This window comes from Melospiza melodia, chromosome 5 (genome assembly GCF_035770615.1).
Source record: "Melospiza melodia melodia isolate bMelMel2 chromosome 5, bMelMel2.pri, whole genome shotgun sequence".
Taxonomy (NCBI): Eukaryota; Metazoa; Chordata; class Aves; order Passeriformes; family Passerellidae; genus Melospiza; species Melospiza melodia.
This window is the reverse complement of record NC_086198.1, coordinates 12,493,816-12,512,430: the sequence shown is the minus strand read 5'-3', so window position 1 is coordinate 12,512,430 and position 18,615 is coordinate 12,493,816. Positions and strand designations below refer to the sequence as shown.

At 40.2% G+C, this 18,615-nt stretch overlaps 1 protein-coding gene across 1 annotated transcript; it reads right to left on the bottom strand.

The window, feature by feature from the left end:
* Window positions 1-123: 123 nt before the first annotated feature.
* On the bottom strand, window positions 124-14,607 carry PPID (peptidylprolyl isomerase D). Its single transcript, XM_063156301.1, has 10 exons — window positions 14,475-14,607; window positions 12,666-12,806; window positions 12,121-12,227; window positions 8,598-8,786; window positions 7,740-7,862; window positions 6,095-6,201; window positions 3,414-3,555; window positions 1,016-1,102; window positions 896-938; window positions 124-356 (listed from the first exon to the last, which is right to left on the bottom strand). Exons 1-10 carry the CDS (start codon window positions 14,557-14,559, stop codon window positions 268-270), a joined length of 1,113 nt encoding a protein of 370 aa, XP_063012371.1. The 5' UTR covers window positions 14,560-14,607; the 3' UTR covers window positions 124-267.
* Between the last annotated feature and the right edge of the window lie 4,008 nt (window positions 14,608-18,615).

The window sequence follows — 18,615 nt, the reverse complement described above, 5'->3', positions numbered from 1 at the left end:
GTAAAACCAAGCTGCTCAGGAAGCACTACTAGGCTGTGAAAACCACCATTGCTTTATACATCAGAAAAATACCTGAGGTGCAAAACACAAGTTACTACAGCTTAAAAAGGAGAAAACCACATCAACTTTGAACAGTTTGTCTTTATTATTAGACTTTTGTGTTGTAAACACTGAAACCTGCAGCAGAGGGCAAATGAAAGAAGCAACTCCATTTATCCTTATCCTTTTGCATGAATTAGTGCATAGATTGAATAGAGAAAAAAGAAATCAAGCAAACATTTTAGCATAAGCTGCTTTCTCTTTCTCCCTTTGGGCTTTTATCTTCTGCTTGATTTTGAGTGTTTCCGTCTGGATAGCTGCTCAAAAAGAAAATGACAGAGTTACAGTAATCTCTTTAAATTAGGTCTCCTCATAGGTTAACACCTGCTGGAACTTACCTATGTTGTATTTCATAAAACTGCATTTAATCTTTGATTAGGTCAGATACTAGCAGCAAAGGCCTTGTCCCTTGCTTTGTGTAAGGGACTTTTCAACTAGTAAGGCAACCACATCGAGGAGCATGCAGCAAGCATGGTGTGGGTGCCAATACAGAACTTAGGAGATAAAAATCTCACCCAATTAGAGGAGGAAATTAAGCTAGTTAGAGCCCTGTGAGATACAGACACAGTTCAAGAGGGATGCTGCTGACCTACATAAGCAGGTTTTCCAGTGCAACAGAAGCATCACTGCTGTATAAAATCAGGTTTTCCACTTCAGTGGGTTCTGTGCTTAGAGAATATCAGTGTTTAAGAAGCTAGCATTTTAGACATCACACTCGTATTAATTCCAACTGAATACTACCCTGGATACTTTGCTAAATTATTAAGGGAATTTTTAAAGAAACAGCTTATTTTACCTTTGTCTTCAGGGGCTATTTCATGAGCCTTTTTAAGATCAGCCTTAAATAAAAGAAAAATATAAATTAATGATCTGACAGAAATTTAGATTTAAAAAGACAAAAAGAAGTGATCATTACCAGTGCTTGATCAAGATCTTTTATTCCCTGCCATCCTTGAGCCCGTCTGTAGAGAGCTTTAGTATTTGCTGGATCTATTTTAAGAGCCTGTAAATTTAATAAAATTGTCACATTAACATTTCTTATACTTCACAGCCTCCCATCTCCACAAATGGCACAATTCACACCAGCAGACAATCTTCACAGTTGGTTTGAGGGTAAGCTGTCAAAACATTAACTGTGTAAAAAGGAATGCTATAATGCAGCACACTGAATAGCAAGTAATCAGCTTCAGTATCGCTGCAGCAAAAGTGGTCTTTTGTGAAGGATGAGCACACACGAGGCCCAAATGGAACAGCTGCTGTGTGTGTGTGTGTATATATAGAGAGCTGTCAGGGCTGAGGAGTTGCTGCAGTTCAAATTATCCTAACCTCAAGTCTCACAGGGCATCTCTCTCTATTGCAGCTCCTTCCTTCGCACCAAACCTCCTCAAATGGCATCATAAATAAAGAGATTTCCTGTAAAGATTTTTTTTCACTGTGGGCTAGAAAAATACATGCAAGCAATCCATCTCATCATGCTTCAGGAACTTTGCCAAGTTCCAGTCATTACGCCTTTTTTGAGCTGAATGTTTTCAATAATGTGTATATGCCAGCTCTAACATGACAATATCAAAATAGGAAATACAATGGCTGGGCAAAAAGATTGTTCCACTATTTGATTACTTTGATCATTTTTTCAGAATACCTCAGATAATTTGGTCAGCTAGCTGTTACCTTATCTTGCCTGTGAAGATCACATTTTTACTGCAGTTAGTTCTATTGTGTGTCTTTAATTTAAAGAATATAGCTTCTCAGTGTTTAGAGGAAATGTCTTCACAGCAATGTGTTGCTTTAATAATTTAATTTACTAACCTTAAGTCATTAATAGACAACACATCCATATTTTTTAAATCACTTGGGTATTGGCTGTTAATAGAAAGGAAGTGTTACTGTGGGTGCTCCTATTGATCTACCTAGTATAAAGCCTTCAGCCTCTTCTGTGCTAAGAATTAGTCTGGATTGTATACAGAGAAGTAGCATTCTTTGGTTTTACTTTGACCATTGTGCTTACAGCTATTTCAATGCAAAGTTTGTTTGAACAGGTTCAGCTGTTCATAATTCATTATTTACACCAAACAATGCATGTATTCCAGGCTGTTAATTTAAATTGCTTTTGGCCTTATGAAATCATAAAAGTGTAAAAGTGTACAGTTTCTCATTAATAATTACCTAGAACTTTACTAGCTAATTTTAGGAAACTGGTGTTCTGATTAAAGCACTGACACAGTTATTAGACATAAGCTGAATGACTTACAGAAGTCTATTATAGCTGTGGAGTTGCCTTCATCTAACAATTGTTTACTCTTAAAAAAAGGAAGTGCCATTTTCTTCCCACAATGGCAAGTATTATTAGTTATAGTAATTTTTACCTGTAACACTTTTGTTTCAGTTTTTACCATTTTCGTTTCAGTTTTTACCATTTTTGTTTCAGTTTTTACCATTTTCTAGGTGACAGATATCACATTACACAATATTTTTACTATTTTCTTCTTTCCTCCTTCCCCATTTGTCCATTCTAAATATAGGTTTATGAAGGTTTTCCACCATCAGCAAGCTAGAAAGCAAGGCAGCATTCTAATGACCTCACACACAGATAAGGTGAGACTCCTGCTTTCAGCACAAGGCCCTAGGAGATGCTGCTCAGGATCCTTTGCTAACAGATAAGAGCATTCTTTCCTCTGTTTTCTTCGTATTATTGGAATTTTACTGGAATAATTATTGGAATTATTTAGTTTCCTCAAATTTACTAAATTTTCACTCTGCCCATGTCATGGTTCCTTTTTTTTTTTTTTTTTTTTTTCCTTTAATTCTACTGGTTTTCTTTTTTTCCAGATTTATCATTATCTTGTTTCTTTCTTGCTATTCAGTCATTTTATTTTACTATTAAGCCTACCTGGAAGGTTAGTTATTTAGTTAAAGTCTCTGCCATGAATAAAATACAAGGCCATCAAATCTAGAGGCAAGTAAAACATTTTGCTCATATTTGTCTTCCAGAGAAAAGTATTCCTCTTTCACTCAAAAGAGGAAAAACAGTTTAACTCTTTGTAATGTAAGAAGTAGCTCTACAATCCAAACTGACAATGATGTGCTTTTTTCCTGGCAGTAAGCAACAGCCCTCTTTTGTTTGTTTCTAATGATTCATTTCAATTTCAGAATCTTTTTAAAAAGCCACATATTGGAAAGTTAGTACTAACTTCACCATAAGCTTCTACTTGTTTACTTTCAAATCATAAGCTTGTCCAAAGACTTTAAAAAGCTTTGTGGTCTTGTGTCTACACAGGCCAATTCTTGACCAAGATACTGAACATTACATTTACCTCTGAACAGCTGTCAATGGCTCCCTGCCAATCTGACAGTTTTAGTTTGCAAGCACCAATGTTTAGAACACAGGTCAAAGCAACAGTCTTTAACTTGGGCTTGTCTGCCTCCTCTGCCACTTCTTCAGAAGCTTCTACATACCTGCAGAAAAACAGATTCATACACAACATGGGTTAGTGTTGCAACTTCAGTTTTTGTCCTGCCCTTAGCTATCTCTCCACAGATATGTGTGAACCAACCTATCCACACTACTTCTAAAGCAGCTTCAATTCAACTGTTACAAATCCTTATTAAACTAAATACATAAACCCTGCCCTAAAAAACCAATCAACTCTCACTAAGGAATGTTTTCCTGCAACTCTTAGTCCTCCACTGTATTAGCACACACTTTTTCTTAGACAAATGCACTATTCTACTGCAGGAAAACATCAGACTTTATCTCAAGTTTACTCTCAAAAAACACGTTGCTCATCAGTGCTAGAAAATCAACACCACCACTGCACCTTCCATGTTCACGAGAAGCTTCATCTCTTCTTGAGTTCCTTCAATAACCTTTTAATTAGGTTAGGCATTTGTAGCTAAAATCTGAAGCTAACTTTACTTTGTAAAGGAGTGTGGTTTATTAGCATTAGTAACATCATCTTCTTCCCACTGTCCTCCTTCATGACTTTTCCTGAACTTCAAAACTGACACTGGTTCAGGATAGAGCCACAGCAGTTACTACATCTCTGTTTTGAAAGCACATTTCTTAATTTACAATGTGCTAATGCTGTCTGGTTTTTATTTTCAGTGGCAAAGGTCTGCTGTGGATACAAAGTTTTAACTCCTTAATGGTCTATTTGATAGAACTTCTCTGAGTTCTATTTAAAAAACAAAAATTGTGCTTGCATACATTCACATTTTAAGCATGCTATGAATTAATGTAGTCTTTGCAGATCAGGGCCTATGGAAGTTCACTTTTTGCATGCCCTGTCTTTTTTGTTGTTCATATACAACCTTTGTATCACAAAAATTAGCAATACTTAAAAAGTAAATTAGAAGCTTTGTGTTTCTAAATTAGATGCAGTTCTAGTGCTTGTTCCACTTGCTGAAGATGAGAACAAGAAGAAAGAGCAAACATGTAAAAGGTGAGTTATAACACAAATCTGTATTATGTTCAAAACAAATGGAACACATGTATAATATTTATAAATCACACCAAAACATTAAAGACTGCAACCATTCTGGACATAAGGTTAGAGCTTCCAAGTTTAAGAATCAGTGGAGTAAGTATCAAGGGAGATAATAGGAAGTAATACTTTCTTTTTGTTTAAAAAAAAAGGTGTCAATTCTAACATGTAAAATGTATTTTTTTTTAAATGCTAAGAAGCAATAAAACAAGAAAAAGAACATAAGATTGGAATGGTTACTGTAGGTGAAAAGAAAAAAGCATTTTCAGATGGTGTGCCAGGTAGATTGTACCTAAGCCATGGGATACCCTGGCAAGAGCTATTCTCTTCCTATCAGTTCTAGTGAAGTGCCAGCTAAAGGTCACCATCCTACATGAAGTATTAGATTCTAAGCTACATTTACAGGGCATGTCCATAAAAGTATGGCCTATAAGGAAAAGCTGGAAAGATCAGATTCATTTAGTCTAGAAAATTACTATGATTTCCACCTACAAGGACAAATAAGCACCAAAGCAGCTCAAACAGGAAGAGCTTTCACTGGATGTGCTTAAAAGTGAGCAAGACACCTAACTGGAAGGGATGGTGTAATTATACCTGGCATTTACGTAAGAATGGGGAGAGAAAATGGACAGATACAACAAAGATCCTTCAAGATCCATTCCAGCCTTTTTTAAGTACAGTTTCCAAAAGGTTTGCATAGAAATCCTTTTTACTTTGGGGTTTCTGTTTCTATGATGGGCTTTTTAAGGGCAGGTTGAGACACTGCATCTTGGGTTAATATCTGCAATTAAAGGATTCATTTTATGGTTCAGAAAGGTGACATTTATTTGAAACCCAGTCTGATAAAATCTCAGCTGAAGCATTAAATATTCCTGATTTTTCTTTCTTACATTTTTGTCACTGTTGCTTAACCACTGATCATTAAGAAGGTTTGGATAAAGGTCAGTAAGTGTAACTTTATTTTTAAGAGATGTTCACATACTTAAAACAAAAAGCATGAAAATATGAAAGGAACAGTATGGAAGCAAAAGCAGAAAGACTATGATTTTGAAGGCAAGTCTGAATTATTAATGAAGTCAGGATGATGGTATGGACCCACAGAAAAAAAAAACAATAATGAATGAGTAAGGGCCACATTGGTCTTTTGAACTTCTCAATTTCCTAAAGCTACTGCTTTTTATAAATCATAGAAAATCATTTCCCTTCCTTGCTGTCCATTAGCTACCCTGGATACTACTATGCTTTTCTTCCCAGGTATGTACCTGCACAGTGGCATTATTATAAAGAGTACTTAGGCAGTTCTCAGCAATACTTCTTACCTAGCACAGAGTGGAAGACTTACTTGACTATGTAGCTAAAAATCAACCAGATGTTTTCAAGATTCAGAAGGATCTTTGTTTAAAAAAGAAAAGAGCACTGCACCAGGCACCTTTTAAAGGCACAAATCATTGCTTAAGAGTCAGATTCATTTGGGTTACAGGAACCACCTGATTGAGGGATGAGAGCCTTACCGTAAACTTTTACTATACTTTTTAGCTGCCATTGCCCAATTTTGCGATTTGAAGAAAGTATTTCCTATATTCTTTGTGTCTTCTGCTATGGCCACAATCTTGTCAACCTAATGAAATAGATGGGAAATATAAAGGATGAATGTATTTATGAAAGAAGTCATGAATTAACTAATGTTTAACAGTATGATCCCAGGCCCATCCTCTTTTAAGGTTTATAAGATCTCAGAATAGAAATACTCCAATTTCAAACAAAATACTACCTTCAAACTACTTCTGTAATATCCTCTACTTTATGTAACACAAAGATCTGAAAGATGAAATTCCTAGTGGCTTTTCTACAATATAAATGGTGAGAAAATACTAGAGAAGACAGAGTAGTCCAACTCTTTTCTCTAAATGCTGCTACCCACATAGAGCTATATATAAAGGTGTTGACCATTATTCAAAGAAAAGAAGATAAATTTACAAGCAAAGTATTCAACCAAGACTGCCTTATTCCTGGCGAAATGTTGTCTTCTGCTTCTCAAAACAGTATCACTCACGTGAACCCTGCACATGCTCAAAGTGGAAGTCATGTCAACACAATTCTCCTTCTCTCTGAACACTTAATGTTATCAATGGAAGGAGAAAAGAACTGCCTGTCTTTATCAAGTCCATCATTTCTACTTCCACAACTGTATACACTTCAAGTTACTTCTCTAGTGGTAATTATAAATAGTTTATCATTACAGCTGCCTATTTTACCCTACTAGAATCAGTAACCTTGGCAAAAACTGATCAGTGTGAGACCAATGTTACCATGGCTTCTGTAGTTGGTTTATATGAACAAGTTTTAAGTTAAAGGGCACAGGCAATTGCCAACTTCAATTCTACACCACATCAAAGGCTATCCAAAAGCATTTTCATAAGTTGAAGTGCTTCTCAAAAGCCAAGGAGTTTGTTTTCTAGCTCAAATGGATTTTTACTATTCTAATTCTCTATTTGGAATCTACTCATGCAGCCCCCTTTTCTTCCCCCTCTCAGAAATCACTGTTTGACTTACACAGTTTGTCTAGTTCGCCTACATGAGAAATTAAAACCCTGCAGAAGAGCTGCTTTCACCAGTCTGCTCCCTGACTTCCAACAACAGATCTTCTGCAGGTTTGAACAATCTAAAAAGTAAACAACTACTGGGAATAATGAACAACTACCTCTGATGTACTAAAAATCTTTTAAAAAGGCCAATCCTTTATTTCTAATAAGTGGGGCAGAGTCTGTTAAAGGCTGAGTATTTTTAAAAGTGTGTAGATAACAACATTAAGTTAGTTGTCTGCAGGATGGAGTTCTAGTAATTGCAACCTGACATTACAGCACAAACAGAAATAAAAAGAAATCAAGAACAGAAAATAAGTGTGACAATTTTAAGTGAGGTTTTAGTTACTGGGGGGAAAAAATGGGCTGAAATTAGCACTGAAAAAAAAAAAAAGAGGTAACAATCCCTTCCCACACAGCCTTCCCTTTCTTAAAATGGAATGTCACCATTTAACCAGGGCCTCATTCCATTCTTAAGAAAAAAAGCTTAATTAACATCATCATAGACACCATGTAACTCAGATCACCTACAAGTCTTGCAATCTGTAAAATACCCAAGAAGAAAAATACTTACATCTTTTAAGTCTATATCTGAATCTTCAGGAAAATCTGGATGAGCATCTCCAGATCCATCCTGGGGAGTAATTCCCCAGTCATCTCCTTCCTTTAGCTCTCCACATTCGGCTATGACACACAACTGAAAAAATGAAGTGTAAATAGTAGTATTGCTTATTAAGACAATTTTTAAAAAAGCAGTAACTTCCAAGTGCTCTTTGAAATTTTTGAAAGTCCATAAAAAGGCTTTTTCATCTGTTGTTTGGGTGCATTTATTTCAGAAACCCATCACATCATTAGCCTATCCTCATCAAAAGGCTTTTATCACACCAAGTGTTGTGTTCAGAGGATCAGCATTCCTAAAACACCATACCCACGCTTCACAGGGAGGCTGCAAGAGGAACTGGCAGCAAGCTGAAGTGCAGCAAAAAACAAGACATGGAAACTCTTCTACATTAGAGAAGATGGTTCTTTCTTCAACTGGCAAGACTTTTAAAGTTAGATGTATTAATTCATCCAACACCCACAAGCTGCTATGACCTACACACCCATTGCTTTTTCAGAAACATGACTTCTGACATAAAAATTATAAGAATTACGTATCATTTAGGTGGGATTGTGAATTCCACCTTTTCATTTCATCACCCATCCTACACTTCTGGGAAAGGCTTCCACCCTCACAGCTATGTTGAACAATAAATGGTTTGTGCAAGAACAAAAGCCTCTTAACAAGGACAGTAAAATGGAAATTACCAGTTAGCAAAAATAACTAACATTTAATAGTTCTAAATAGTACACCAGGAATTTAGAAGAAATGATTACACATCATACAATGAAATAATAAACATCATCCCTCAGTGCTTTGCCTTTTGCTTACCTTAGCAGGATTTTCTCCTTTCACTTCAACGTTTTCTAGTATTTTAACTACACCCATTCCTTTGATCACTTGGCCAAACACCACATGTTTCCCATCCAGGTGAGGAGTAGGCACCGTTGTAATAAAGAACTGAGAGCCATTAGTACCAGGTCCTGCATTTGCCATGCTCAGCAGACCTGGTTTGTCATGCTGCATTGGGGGGGAAAAAAAATCACCATCAGCATTTAAAATATGTTATAAAATCATATGGAAGGTTCTGTAAGGCTGATCATAAACATAACCACGACAGCCATAGCAACTTCGTAAACCAACTGCATACAGGTGCCAACTAATTTTACCCACCCTGACTGAAGAGGGCAAATGCTCAGCTCAGGGTCTTTACCTGCCCCCTACCAATCCAGCAAGCACAGCCACGTGTGACCTTATGTTGTAACACCTGTCTCCTGCTTCTACAATCCACCCCCTACACAGCTGATGAGTTTAGGCAGATCACCTGAGAAAGGAGTGAAGTTCCTCACTGAATTATTTAAGACCACTGGCCTCAAGAAGTGAGGCTACACACCACTGAAACCAACTTTAATGTTGAGCTACTAAGATGGGTATGTAATGTGAATTTTAAAAGGATTATGCACACAAAGTATGGTGTAGAACTATGGAGTTTAGAGGACTGTGGTCTTTGAAATTAATGATTTGGTCATTTTGTTTGGAGATTTTTAATCTCCTTCCCTTTCCTAGAGATGCAGTTTTTAGTCTGTTGGGATTTTTAACCATATAATTGTTCTGCCACTTAGGCCACCAGGCCTCAAACTAAAAGAAAATTGTTAAACAGCCTAATGTAAGAAGATACTGTTTATCCTGTTTCTTGCAAGAACCTTTTCCTTTTTTGAACTAAGACTTTTCTTGTCCCAGCACATAGATTATTCTGCACTGCAAAAATGTATTTTTTATTACATGTTGTGAATGTCTTGTTTAAGTGGCACAACCCAGCCATGAAGTTGTTACTCTCCCCAAGTTGGTCTGGTTACTAAGTGCAAGGAACTCCATTTAATCTAAGTGAGGATGTTATACCTAGACACTGGTACACATCTAAAGCATTCATGCTGTGGTACTGTTAAGAAACTTGGTACTGTGGGAAGGAGAGGAGGAACAAAAAGTGATGATAGCACAGAGGACATAGAAACAGATTTCAGAGCTCAATGAGAGGTTGATTAGTTTGAGATAACAGTCTGAGCCTGGTGTATGTAAGCATCTGCTTTTTCCCTACATTCTGTACCAACTTCAAGAACCTGTTGTTTTGAAAACTGTTTTCCCACTTAGTGTTTGGATTTCCATAGTGGTAGGTAGGGAGACCTCCTTGCCTGAACTGTTTACTTGGTCCTAAGGCACAGTAAGTCTGAATCTTTTCAGTCGGGATTTGGCTTAGGAACTCTGGGAAAAGGTTCCACAGCTAAGAGCCAGAATGGCACCCAGCAACAGAAAGCTACTGGAATCTTGGCTTTATCTGTTCTAACCTTGAAACTTGCCCTGGGAGTCAGAGATGGCAAATGACAGAGGAGCCTGTGTCCCAGAGCAAGAGAAGGCAGCTGGTAGGATTGCAGCCTCCAAAACAAATATCTGACACTTTGCATTGTAGTTGCTGGCAAACAAGTTAAACAGAAGGGTTGCCCCACAGCAGATTTTTGCAAATACCATTTGAGGCTGGTCACTGCTTCACTGCCTAAGCCCTGTAAATCTTAGCTTTTCCTCCCCCTCTCCCCAGTTACAGCTAGTGCTAGACAGCAATAGTTTGTAAACAAAAAAAACAAGTAACAATAAGTTCTGGTGTTGCCTTAAACCTGCAGGTTTACCTTTTGTCTGTAAAGATGTGGGGGGATAAGTTGGAAATTATAGAGAGCAGTCTGGTGCCTTCAGTTTCCCCACTTATACCCAACCCCATTTTGTCTGGGACCAACTATCAATTTTAGTCCCAAATTACGAGAGTCTCTATAAAGAAAACTCTTGTCACTCATGAATCTTCTTGCTGTGTTTTGAAAAGCACTGCAGACAGATGGAGTGTCTTTCTCATTACGGCTTCTGTGGTCATTTTGTAAGCTTATAAAGCAAGCAAAAAAATCTGGACAAAATCAGATTCTCTGACAGATCCAAGGCTTGCAAAACTATGCCATAGTAACACTGCTTGGGGTTGTGTAAGTTGGGTGTTCCCCAAGAGCAGAGCCATTAGCTGGAGAAGTGGCATCAAGAAAAGCCTAGTGGGACTGATCTGAGATGATAAACTGACTACTGGCAAAAGTTTTGCAGTTTACTGCAATTTGCAACAGTCCATGCAACCAGCACAAGAACAAACAGTTCCAGTGTCCTCAAATATCAACAAAAACAACTCTGTTTTCTGAGATAGTGGGTGAGAACACTGCAGGGCTGCTGGATTAAATGCAAGAGCTAGTGAATTTCTACCTAACAGAGACATTTAAATTCCCAGTGAAATCCTAACATACTTGGCAAATAGATAACAGGAATCATGCTCTTAAGACTCTGTACAGGATCCAAATGCGTTCTTCAACATATCTCTGGCACTCTGACAACATTTGTTAGAGCTGAGAAGTACAGAAACAGGAATCATTTGTATCATATTCACAACTACCTCTTGATCTCAAGGAACAACCAAACACATAATGACACAAAGTCATCTTCAGGGATGTGATCCTGTGACAGTACCAACAGACAGACACTGTTAGCAGCAGTGCTGTGGGCACCACCAGAGTGTCAGACTTCAGAGAACACAACTGGAATTATCTTTATGATGAACACTGGAGTAACATTGCCAGTTACTGCTCCAAACTTAAGTCCTTTCAGTCTTGTGAGGAGTGGCTGAGGGAGCTGAGGTTTTTGAGAAAAGAATGTTCAAGGGTGACCTTATCACTCCCTACAACTACCTGAAAGCAAGGTGGGGGGTCAGTCTGTTCTCCCAGGCAATCAGCAACAGGATAGGAGGAAATGGCCTCAAGTTGCACAAGGAGAGGTTAAGGTTGGGCCTTGTGAGGAATTTCTTGACAGAAGGGGATGCGCTGCCCAGGGATGTGGTGGAGTCATCATCCCTGGAGGTGTTCAAGACCTGTCAATATATGGCACCTAGTGCTATACTCCACTTGACAAGGTGCTGTTTGGTCAAGGCTTGGACTCGTTGATGCTACAAGTGTTTTCCAACCTAACAGACTCTGTGATTTTGTCAATCTGATACAGGATTTTGTTATCTGATTAGTGGAGGATTGCTGTATTTTCTTCTCCTAAAGTAAGTACAACTTAGAAGAAGGGGGCAAGTACAACTGCATTCAGGGCTTTGCTTTAACCATGGGACAGTGATATGTGTAAGGCTTTAGTCAGTGTTGTTTAGAGTCTGTCATGTGCTACCACATACAACATGACATGAAAATGGTTAGTGCCCATGCTGACAATTGTTATTACTGCAGCAGGAGTAACATCACTGAAACACAACAACTGAATACAATCAGTGTTTTTAACAGAGTACCTGATAATGAAAGTTTTCATCTTCAAATTTTTCACCATATATACTTTCTCCACCTGTGCCATTTTGGTTTGAGAAATCTCCACCTTGAACCATAAATTCCTTAATAACTGTAAAAGAAAATAGTTATGAAATGTCTCAGCAAGGCACAAGGAAAAAACCCAAAAAGCTAAACAACTCTAAGATGAAAAGCAATCCTTGTCGCCAGCACCTAAATGGAACCAAAATCTGGTTTTATTTACCAAGTCACCTAAGTACTCCTTTTCAGTTATGTGGTTATCACTTGGTATTTAAACCTTTACCTGAAATTCATTTCAACCTGTTTACAACTCAGAGTAAACTAGTTTTGCAAAATTCCTACTAAATTTATAATTTACTATTGTCAGTGCATGGTAAGAACACATAATCATTTGGAGGATCAAAAAGTGAAAAACTTTCCTTCAGTAAAGTTGTTTCTTTAACAAGTACTTGAAATATTTTTTAATATTATTTCAATGGTAGACAACTTTTGTTACCAATAGGAAAACAGAGGATTTCCCAGAACTTACTCCTGTGGAAAGGACATCCTTTATAATGGAGAGGTTTTCCAGTGGTAGGTCCTGTTCCTTTTTCTCCTGTACACAGCGCACGGAAATTCTCAGCAGTTTTAGGTACAACATCAGCAAATAATTCAAAGACAATGCGTCCAACTGAAATGACAAAGAGAGAATAAGACATTTTTAAGTCTTGTCCTAGGCACGGTGACGCGTTGAGCATTGTACGTCAAAAGAAATTAATGTTTCAAGCTTTATTATTATTATTATTTCAATTACTATTCAATTTCCATCTTGGAGTTGCTCTGTGGCAATTGCTTGCAGAGTTACATTGGGTTTTTAGCAATGTTATTACCAACAATGAATTCCCCTGTCAAGAATAATGTAGCAGGAATAAAGGCAGATTCTGCCAAAAACTAATGAAAATGCCAAACGCATTTTCTGACAAAAAAAAAGGTGTGTGGGAAATCACACATACATATATTAAAGCCAAATTATGAATTTTAATATGCACACTTATGTCAATTTTAGTATTTATGTAGTTTGTTCAATCAAAAGTAGATACAATACAATGACTGTTTTGTGGAGACTTTTAATCCATAAAAAAGCTCATGCTAAACACATCCCTTACCCCTCACTCTCTTAAACCTGAATTTGACTAAGACACAGTGATACACTTTATATGCATATGAATAATGGCTATTTACAATTGGAGACACCACAAGCAATTGTTTAACAATTGCTGTACATGTTTTAACTGAAGGGAATTAAACTTGAGTAGCAAACAGATCCCGTAATTGCTGATAAATGGATTCTGTGCTGAATTGTCATTCCTTCACTAACTGGCTTCTCACAGAGCTATTTCTCACTCCTAGCAGCCTCCATCAGTTGACACTCCTGTTTTCTCATCAGCCTCACAGTCAATTAATTAACATAACTTCACTCTACCGGTAGCTAAATGTAAATATATTGATTCTAATTAATACAGGAATGAAAACAAATTAGACAACTGAAAGGCAGTAAAAGGCAAATCATCTCATACTTTCTTCTTCTATTCTTCTGAGTAACAGAATGAATAAGTGAAAAGCAGTATCCTGACATGATTTAGGCAGTCCCTATCTTTTTCCATGTAAAATTTTTAAGCCTTTCACGTAGTACCCCAGCTAACTTGCTGTTGTTTCCTTCTTTCGATTTTGACCGTTTGCCCAGATTTCTGAGTGACCTCTGGCAGCACTGGCGCTGCCCAGAGAAGCAGGGCTGCGGTTTCCCCGAGCTTTCCCCGCACAGCCCCCGCTGCCGGCGCGGCCCCAGGCCAGGCTGGCCGTGCCGCGGCAGCTCCGCGGGGCCCAGCCACGGGGGCCGGGGGCGGCTCCGAGCGGGCGAGGCCGCGCTCGGCACGGCGCAGCACGTGGAGAGCGGCGCGGGAGCGGCCGCACACGTGGGCAGCGCCGGGAGCCGAGGCCGGGCAGCGCCGGCTGCCATGGGAACGCCGTGCCCGACCCCCGGCATCGCCACCGGGGCCCCCGGCCGGGCCCTGTGCTGCCATGTTGCCTTTCTCGCCATGTTCCTCGGGCCCGTTCGCTCCGGCGGGGGAGGCCCGTTCGCGGCGGGACGCCCTCCTCCTCCTCCCGCTGCCGGGGCTGTGTGCTCGCAGCCCGCAGGGCAGCGCCCGGCCCGGCCCGGCCCAGGGGTCCCCCCACGTCCTGAGCGCTGCGGCCCGGCCCGGCCCGGAGCCGCTCCTGCAGCCGGGCCCGGGCCCCGCGCGGCCCGCACTGCGCCTCGGCCCGGGGCGCTCGCCCGCGCTCCGTCGCGCCCCCTCCCCACCTCGCTCGCCCCCGATGTCCACATCGAAGAAGGCGCGGGGGTTGCTGGCCTTGCCGGGCCGGGCGACAGGGGACGGGTGCGACATGCCGCAGCTGCCCGCTGGCGCGGTGGCGCCGCCCGCGATCCCGGCCGCCCGCGGGTCGGGGCCGCTCGGCGCTCCGCCCACCGGCGGGGGCGGGCGGGCGGCCGGGCCCCGGGAGCCCGCGATGGCTGCGGCGCTTGCCCGCCCCTGGGCCTGCCTCTCGGCGGCCTTAAGTGACTCGGGGATAATCCGCAGAGAAGGAGCATTGCTTTCTCGAGGTTATACACACGCACAAGGCCTGGAAATAGGGGGAAGGAGAGAGACTTTAGGTTTTGCCTGGGTTTATATTTTATGAGAGAAATGGCAGGCTGCGTGGAAAATGGTGATGCGTGGTAAAATGGGCAAATTGTCCGAAGTGACTATTATCCCATAAATATTTAGAAATGCAGAATATCCAGCCTTCCTAAGGTCTGAAAACAAAATATGTTTCATCCCAAAGGATGAATGTCACAATAATTGCTCCAAGGCCAACAATCTCTTTCAGACATTTGTGTTGACTAATGGACGTACTATCAATACTTGGTTTGGGCTCCTCAGGGTGCTCCTTGATTCCCAAGCAGAAGAATGGTGCAACATGGCCATGTCCTGTACTCAATGGTATCATGGAGGCAAGGTACCTGTGCAAAAACAGAAGGGGCAGAAGAGTTCTGGGGTCTGACTTCTGCGAAGTTATAGTCCTTCTGGGAATGCTGCTGATCAAAATGAGCCTCTTTATTTCTTGGACTCTTCTAATCCATCCCAGAAACCTCTCATTCTTTGATTCGTTGTGTTCTCTGAAGGCTTTCTCCTGTAATTCATGTCTATATGTCTGGACTTGAGCTTCATCAAGCTGGTTTTCATCTCTCTCTCAGCATGTTCTCAATATTGGATGTGTCAGAGGGCAGTTGTAATTCCCAGATTGAAAGAAAATATAAAATAGCATTTATATTAATCACTGCAGTCCATATACTGCATTGTAATCATTCCCACACATCTGTACAGATGTTGGGTAGGAGAGGTGATCGGCACGGAGTGCTGTTACACATTGCATCTGGGAACCCTTAACAGAAGGAAAAGGCATCTGCTGCCATCTGGGAACACTTAGTGAGAAATCAGTGGAACCACACTGAGGCATTTCTCTCTCTGAGCCAGGTCATGCAGCTGTGTCAGGGATTTCACATGCTCCACGATGTCAGAGGCCACCAAAGCTTTGAGTCATCTGTAACTCACGAGGCATTCGGCCACGTTCACTGGCTGAGATATTTTTATCATTATGCGTAGCCTGGATGAGGTGCAGTGGTGTGGTCTCACACCAGCAACGTGCACTTGCCACCCTGTAAGCCAACCATATCCTGGGCTACCTTTAAAGCAGTGTGGCCAGCAGGGCCAGGGAGACTGTTCTGCCCTTCTGCCCTGCCCTTGTGAGACCCCACCTGCAGAGCTGCACCCACCTCTGGGGTCCCCAGCACAGGAAGGATGACAACCTGTTAGAGAGAGTCCAGAGGAAGGACACCAAGATCATGTAAAGGATGAAGGGATGATTACAGGACCTCTTCTAGGAGAAAGGGATGAGGGAGCTGGGATTGTTCAGCCTGGAGAAGAGAAGGCTCTGGGGGAGCACTTAATGGAGCAGCACTTGAGGGAGCCTATAAGAAAGACAGGGACAAACTTTTTAGTAGGGCCTGTTGTGATATGGCAGGGGCTATTGGTTTTAAACAGAGGAAGGGTCAATTTAGATTAGATAAAAGAAAGAAAGGTGTTACAATGAGGATGGTGAAAGACTGGAACACGTTGCCCCAAGAAGTGGCAGATACATCATCCCTGGAAACCTTCAAGGCCAGGATGGGCCTTGAATAGGTCTGCACTACCTAGACTAATTGAAGATGTCCTTGCTCATTGCAGGGGAGTTGGACTAGAAGACCTTTAAAAGTCCCTCCCAACCTAAAATATTCTATGATCTCAGTGAGTCAGTTGCTAGCCAAGTGAGTAGAGTCTATAAGAGATTTCTGTAGCAGACAGCAGAGTAAAGTGTGTGTTGTTGGTGTGTGTCCCCCGCAAGAGCTGTTGGCAGCTTCCTCTCAGGAAGAAGCAATGATTCATTCTTCCAGGAGTAGACTTATTCAGTCCCTACTGGGTCTTTTGCTGGTGAGGTTGGAATAGTCTAGATTCTAGATGAGTAATTCTTTTTACACTAGTTGCTTGGAAGTCCCTATGAAACATCCTTTAGCGGTACAAAGAAAGACGCATCTCATGATAATTTGGAGATGTGAGCTGAACAAGAGAGAAATCAAGTGATTTTCTCAGTGTCAGTAGGAGATTCTGGAAAATATGTGAGCTGAATTAATATCTCCCAAGCACTGCAGTAGCACAATTAGTTTCACATTAATTTATAGTCATTGACAGATTGTAAAAAGCAAGCATAATGTGACTTCTGTCAAGAACTTACTGAGTGATTTCATGTTCAAATTCATATATTAAATTATACACTGAATTTATATACAAATAACTTCTTACAGAGTCAGACTTCCATTATGAAGTCCTCTAAAATCTGTTTTCAAGCAGTAAAATCTCCCGTGATCCTCTAATCCTTTGTGATCTTGTAATTTAAAAATATTTCCTATCACCAAAATACCTCTTTTCTTTTGATACTTCCAATAGTTTATGTAGTAAATACATGTAAAACAGTACATTGAAAATACTCACTATAACTGAACTGTCTGTTAATTTTTTAATTCCCATATTTATTTTTCCACACATACAGGTTTGGCTACCCAGTAAAGTAGTCTGAGTATTATCAATAGATAAATGAGCTGTGAGCCCTAAAATCCTGAAGCAAATGGCTTCAAGTACAGGTCCCCCTTCTACCAAGTACATCATATTTGCTGGAGTATGACCCTCCAGCCTAATCAAACTCAAAGATCAGCCTGTTATAAAATCTTTGGTTTTACCTCTTCATCCTTCACTGACTGAATAACCAAGCAATCATTGATAAATGCAGAGAAATACATATGTAATTCTAAAACTGGGACTCTGATGGAATACACAATAAGTGGTTTTATTTCATAATTATTCTAGCCTGTCAATTTGCATTCATGAAAGAATAAACTGCAAAATAGAGATTATGTATAGTTGTTGCAGATTGTGTTAAGATGGGCAAATGTGCACACATACAGACTAGGATTTTTTTTTCTTTTTGTTTTTCTTGCTTTTTTCACCTTTAAATCTGTATTTGACACTGTAAAGAAAATAGAGGCTTAAATATGCTAATTCCACTGGAAAGTGAGTGTTTTGGCTCAGTGCAGGACTGCCTTGTCTAAGGATATTAAAAGCCATTTTGCTGTGTACAGAAGTAATCAAATGTGAGGTTCTCATTGGACTGAACCGCAGCTTCAGAATGTGGTGCAGTACTGATGGGATCCATCTGACAAGCAACTCAAACACATAGCTCATCAGCTTTTCAGAACAGCTATCAAGAAGCTCCCAACATGCAAACATTCTTGGAAAAGATGCTTTCTTTCACTGCTGGCTGTGAAAGAGCAGCCACTCAGCCTTCCCTGTGCCCTGTGACACACAGGGTGCATCATGTGCTATTCCCATGTGACCTGGCACATCAAGCATGTCACCTTCATGAGAGACACACGAGACAGGAAAAATAAATCTGGTTTTTCACCATCAGGTTTATTGTTACCCACCTGCACCAAGTCTTTTTCTGCATAAAATTTAATAAAGAGGGCCCAGATTAAACTGATTCTGAGCAGTTACTAAATAGTGCAGATGCCTCTAAGCTGAGTAAAAATGCAGTGTTCAACAATGAAAGAACTACATGTTCTTGTCTGAGGATGTTTTAAAAAGAAAATTTTCCACACAGAGATGACATGACAGAAACTGAAAATAAAGTCATGCATTCACTTGTCACTAACTTTCAGAGATGCTGATCCCTGAAGAAATGGTTAAGATTCAAGCAAGAATAAGCAGACTTTTTTTGCTATATATTTTTGGTCTGCTTAAAACATGTTTTAGACACAAATATTCAGATTAGTGCTTAGGAACTTAGGATGTGAGGAGGCATGGAAGAGGGTG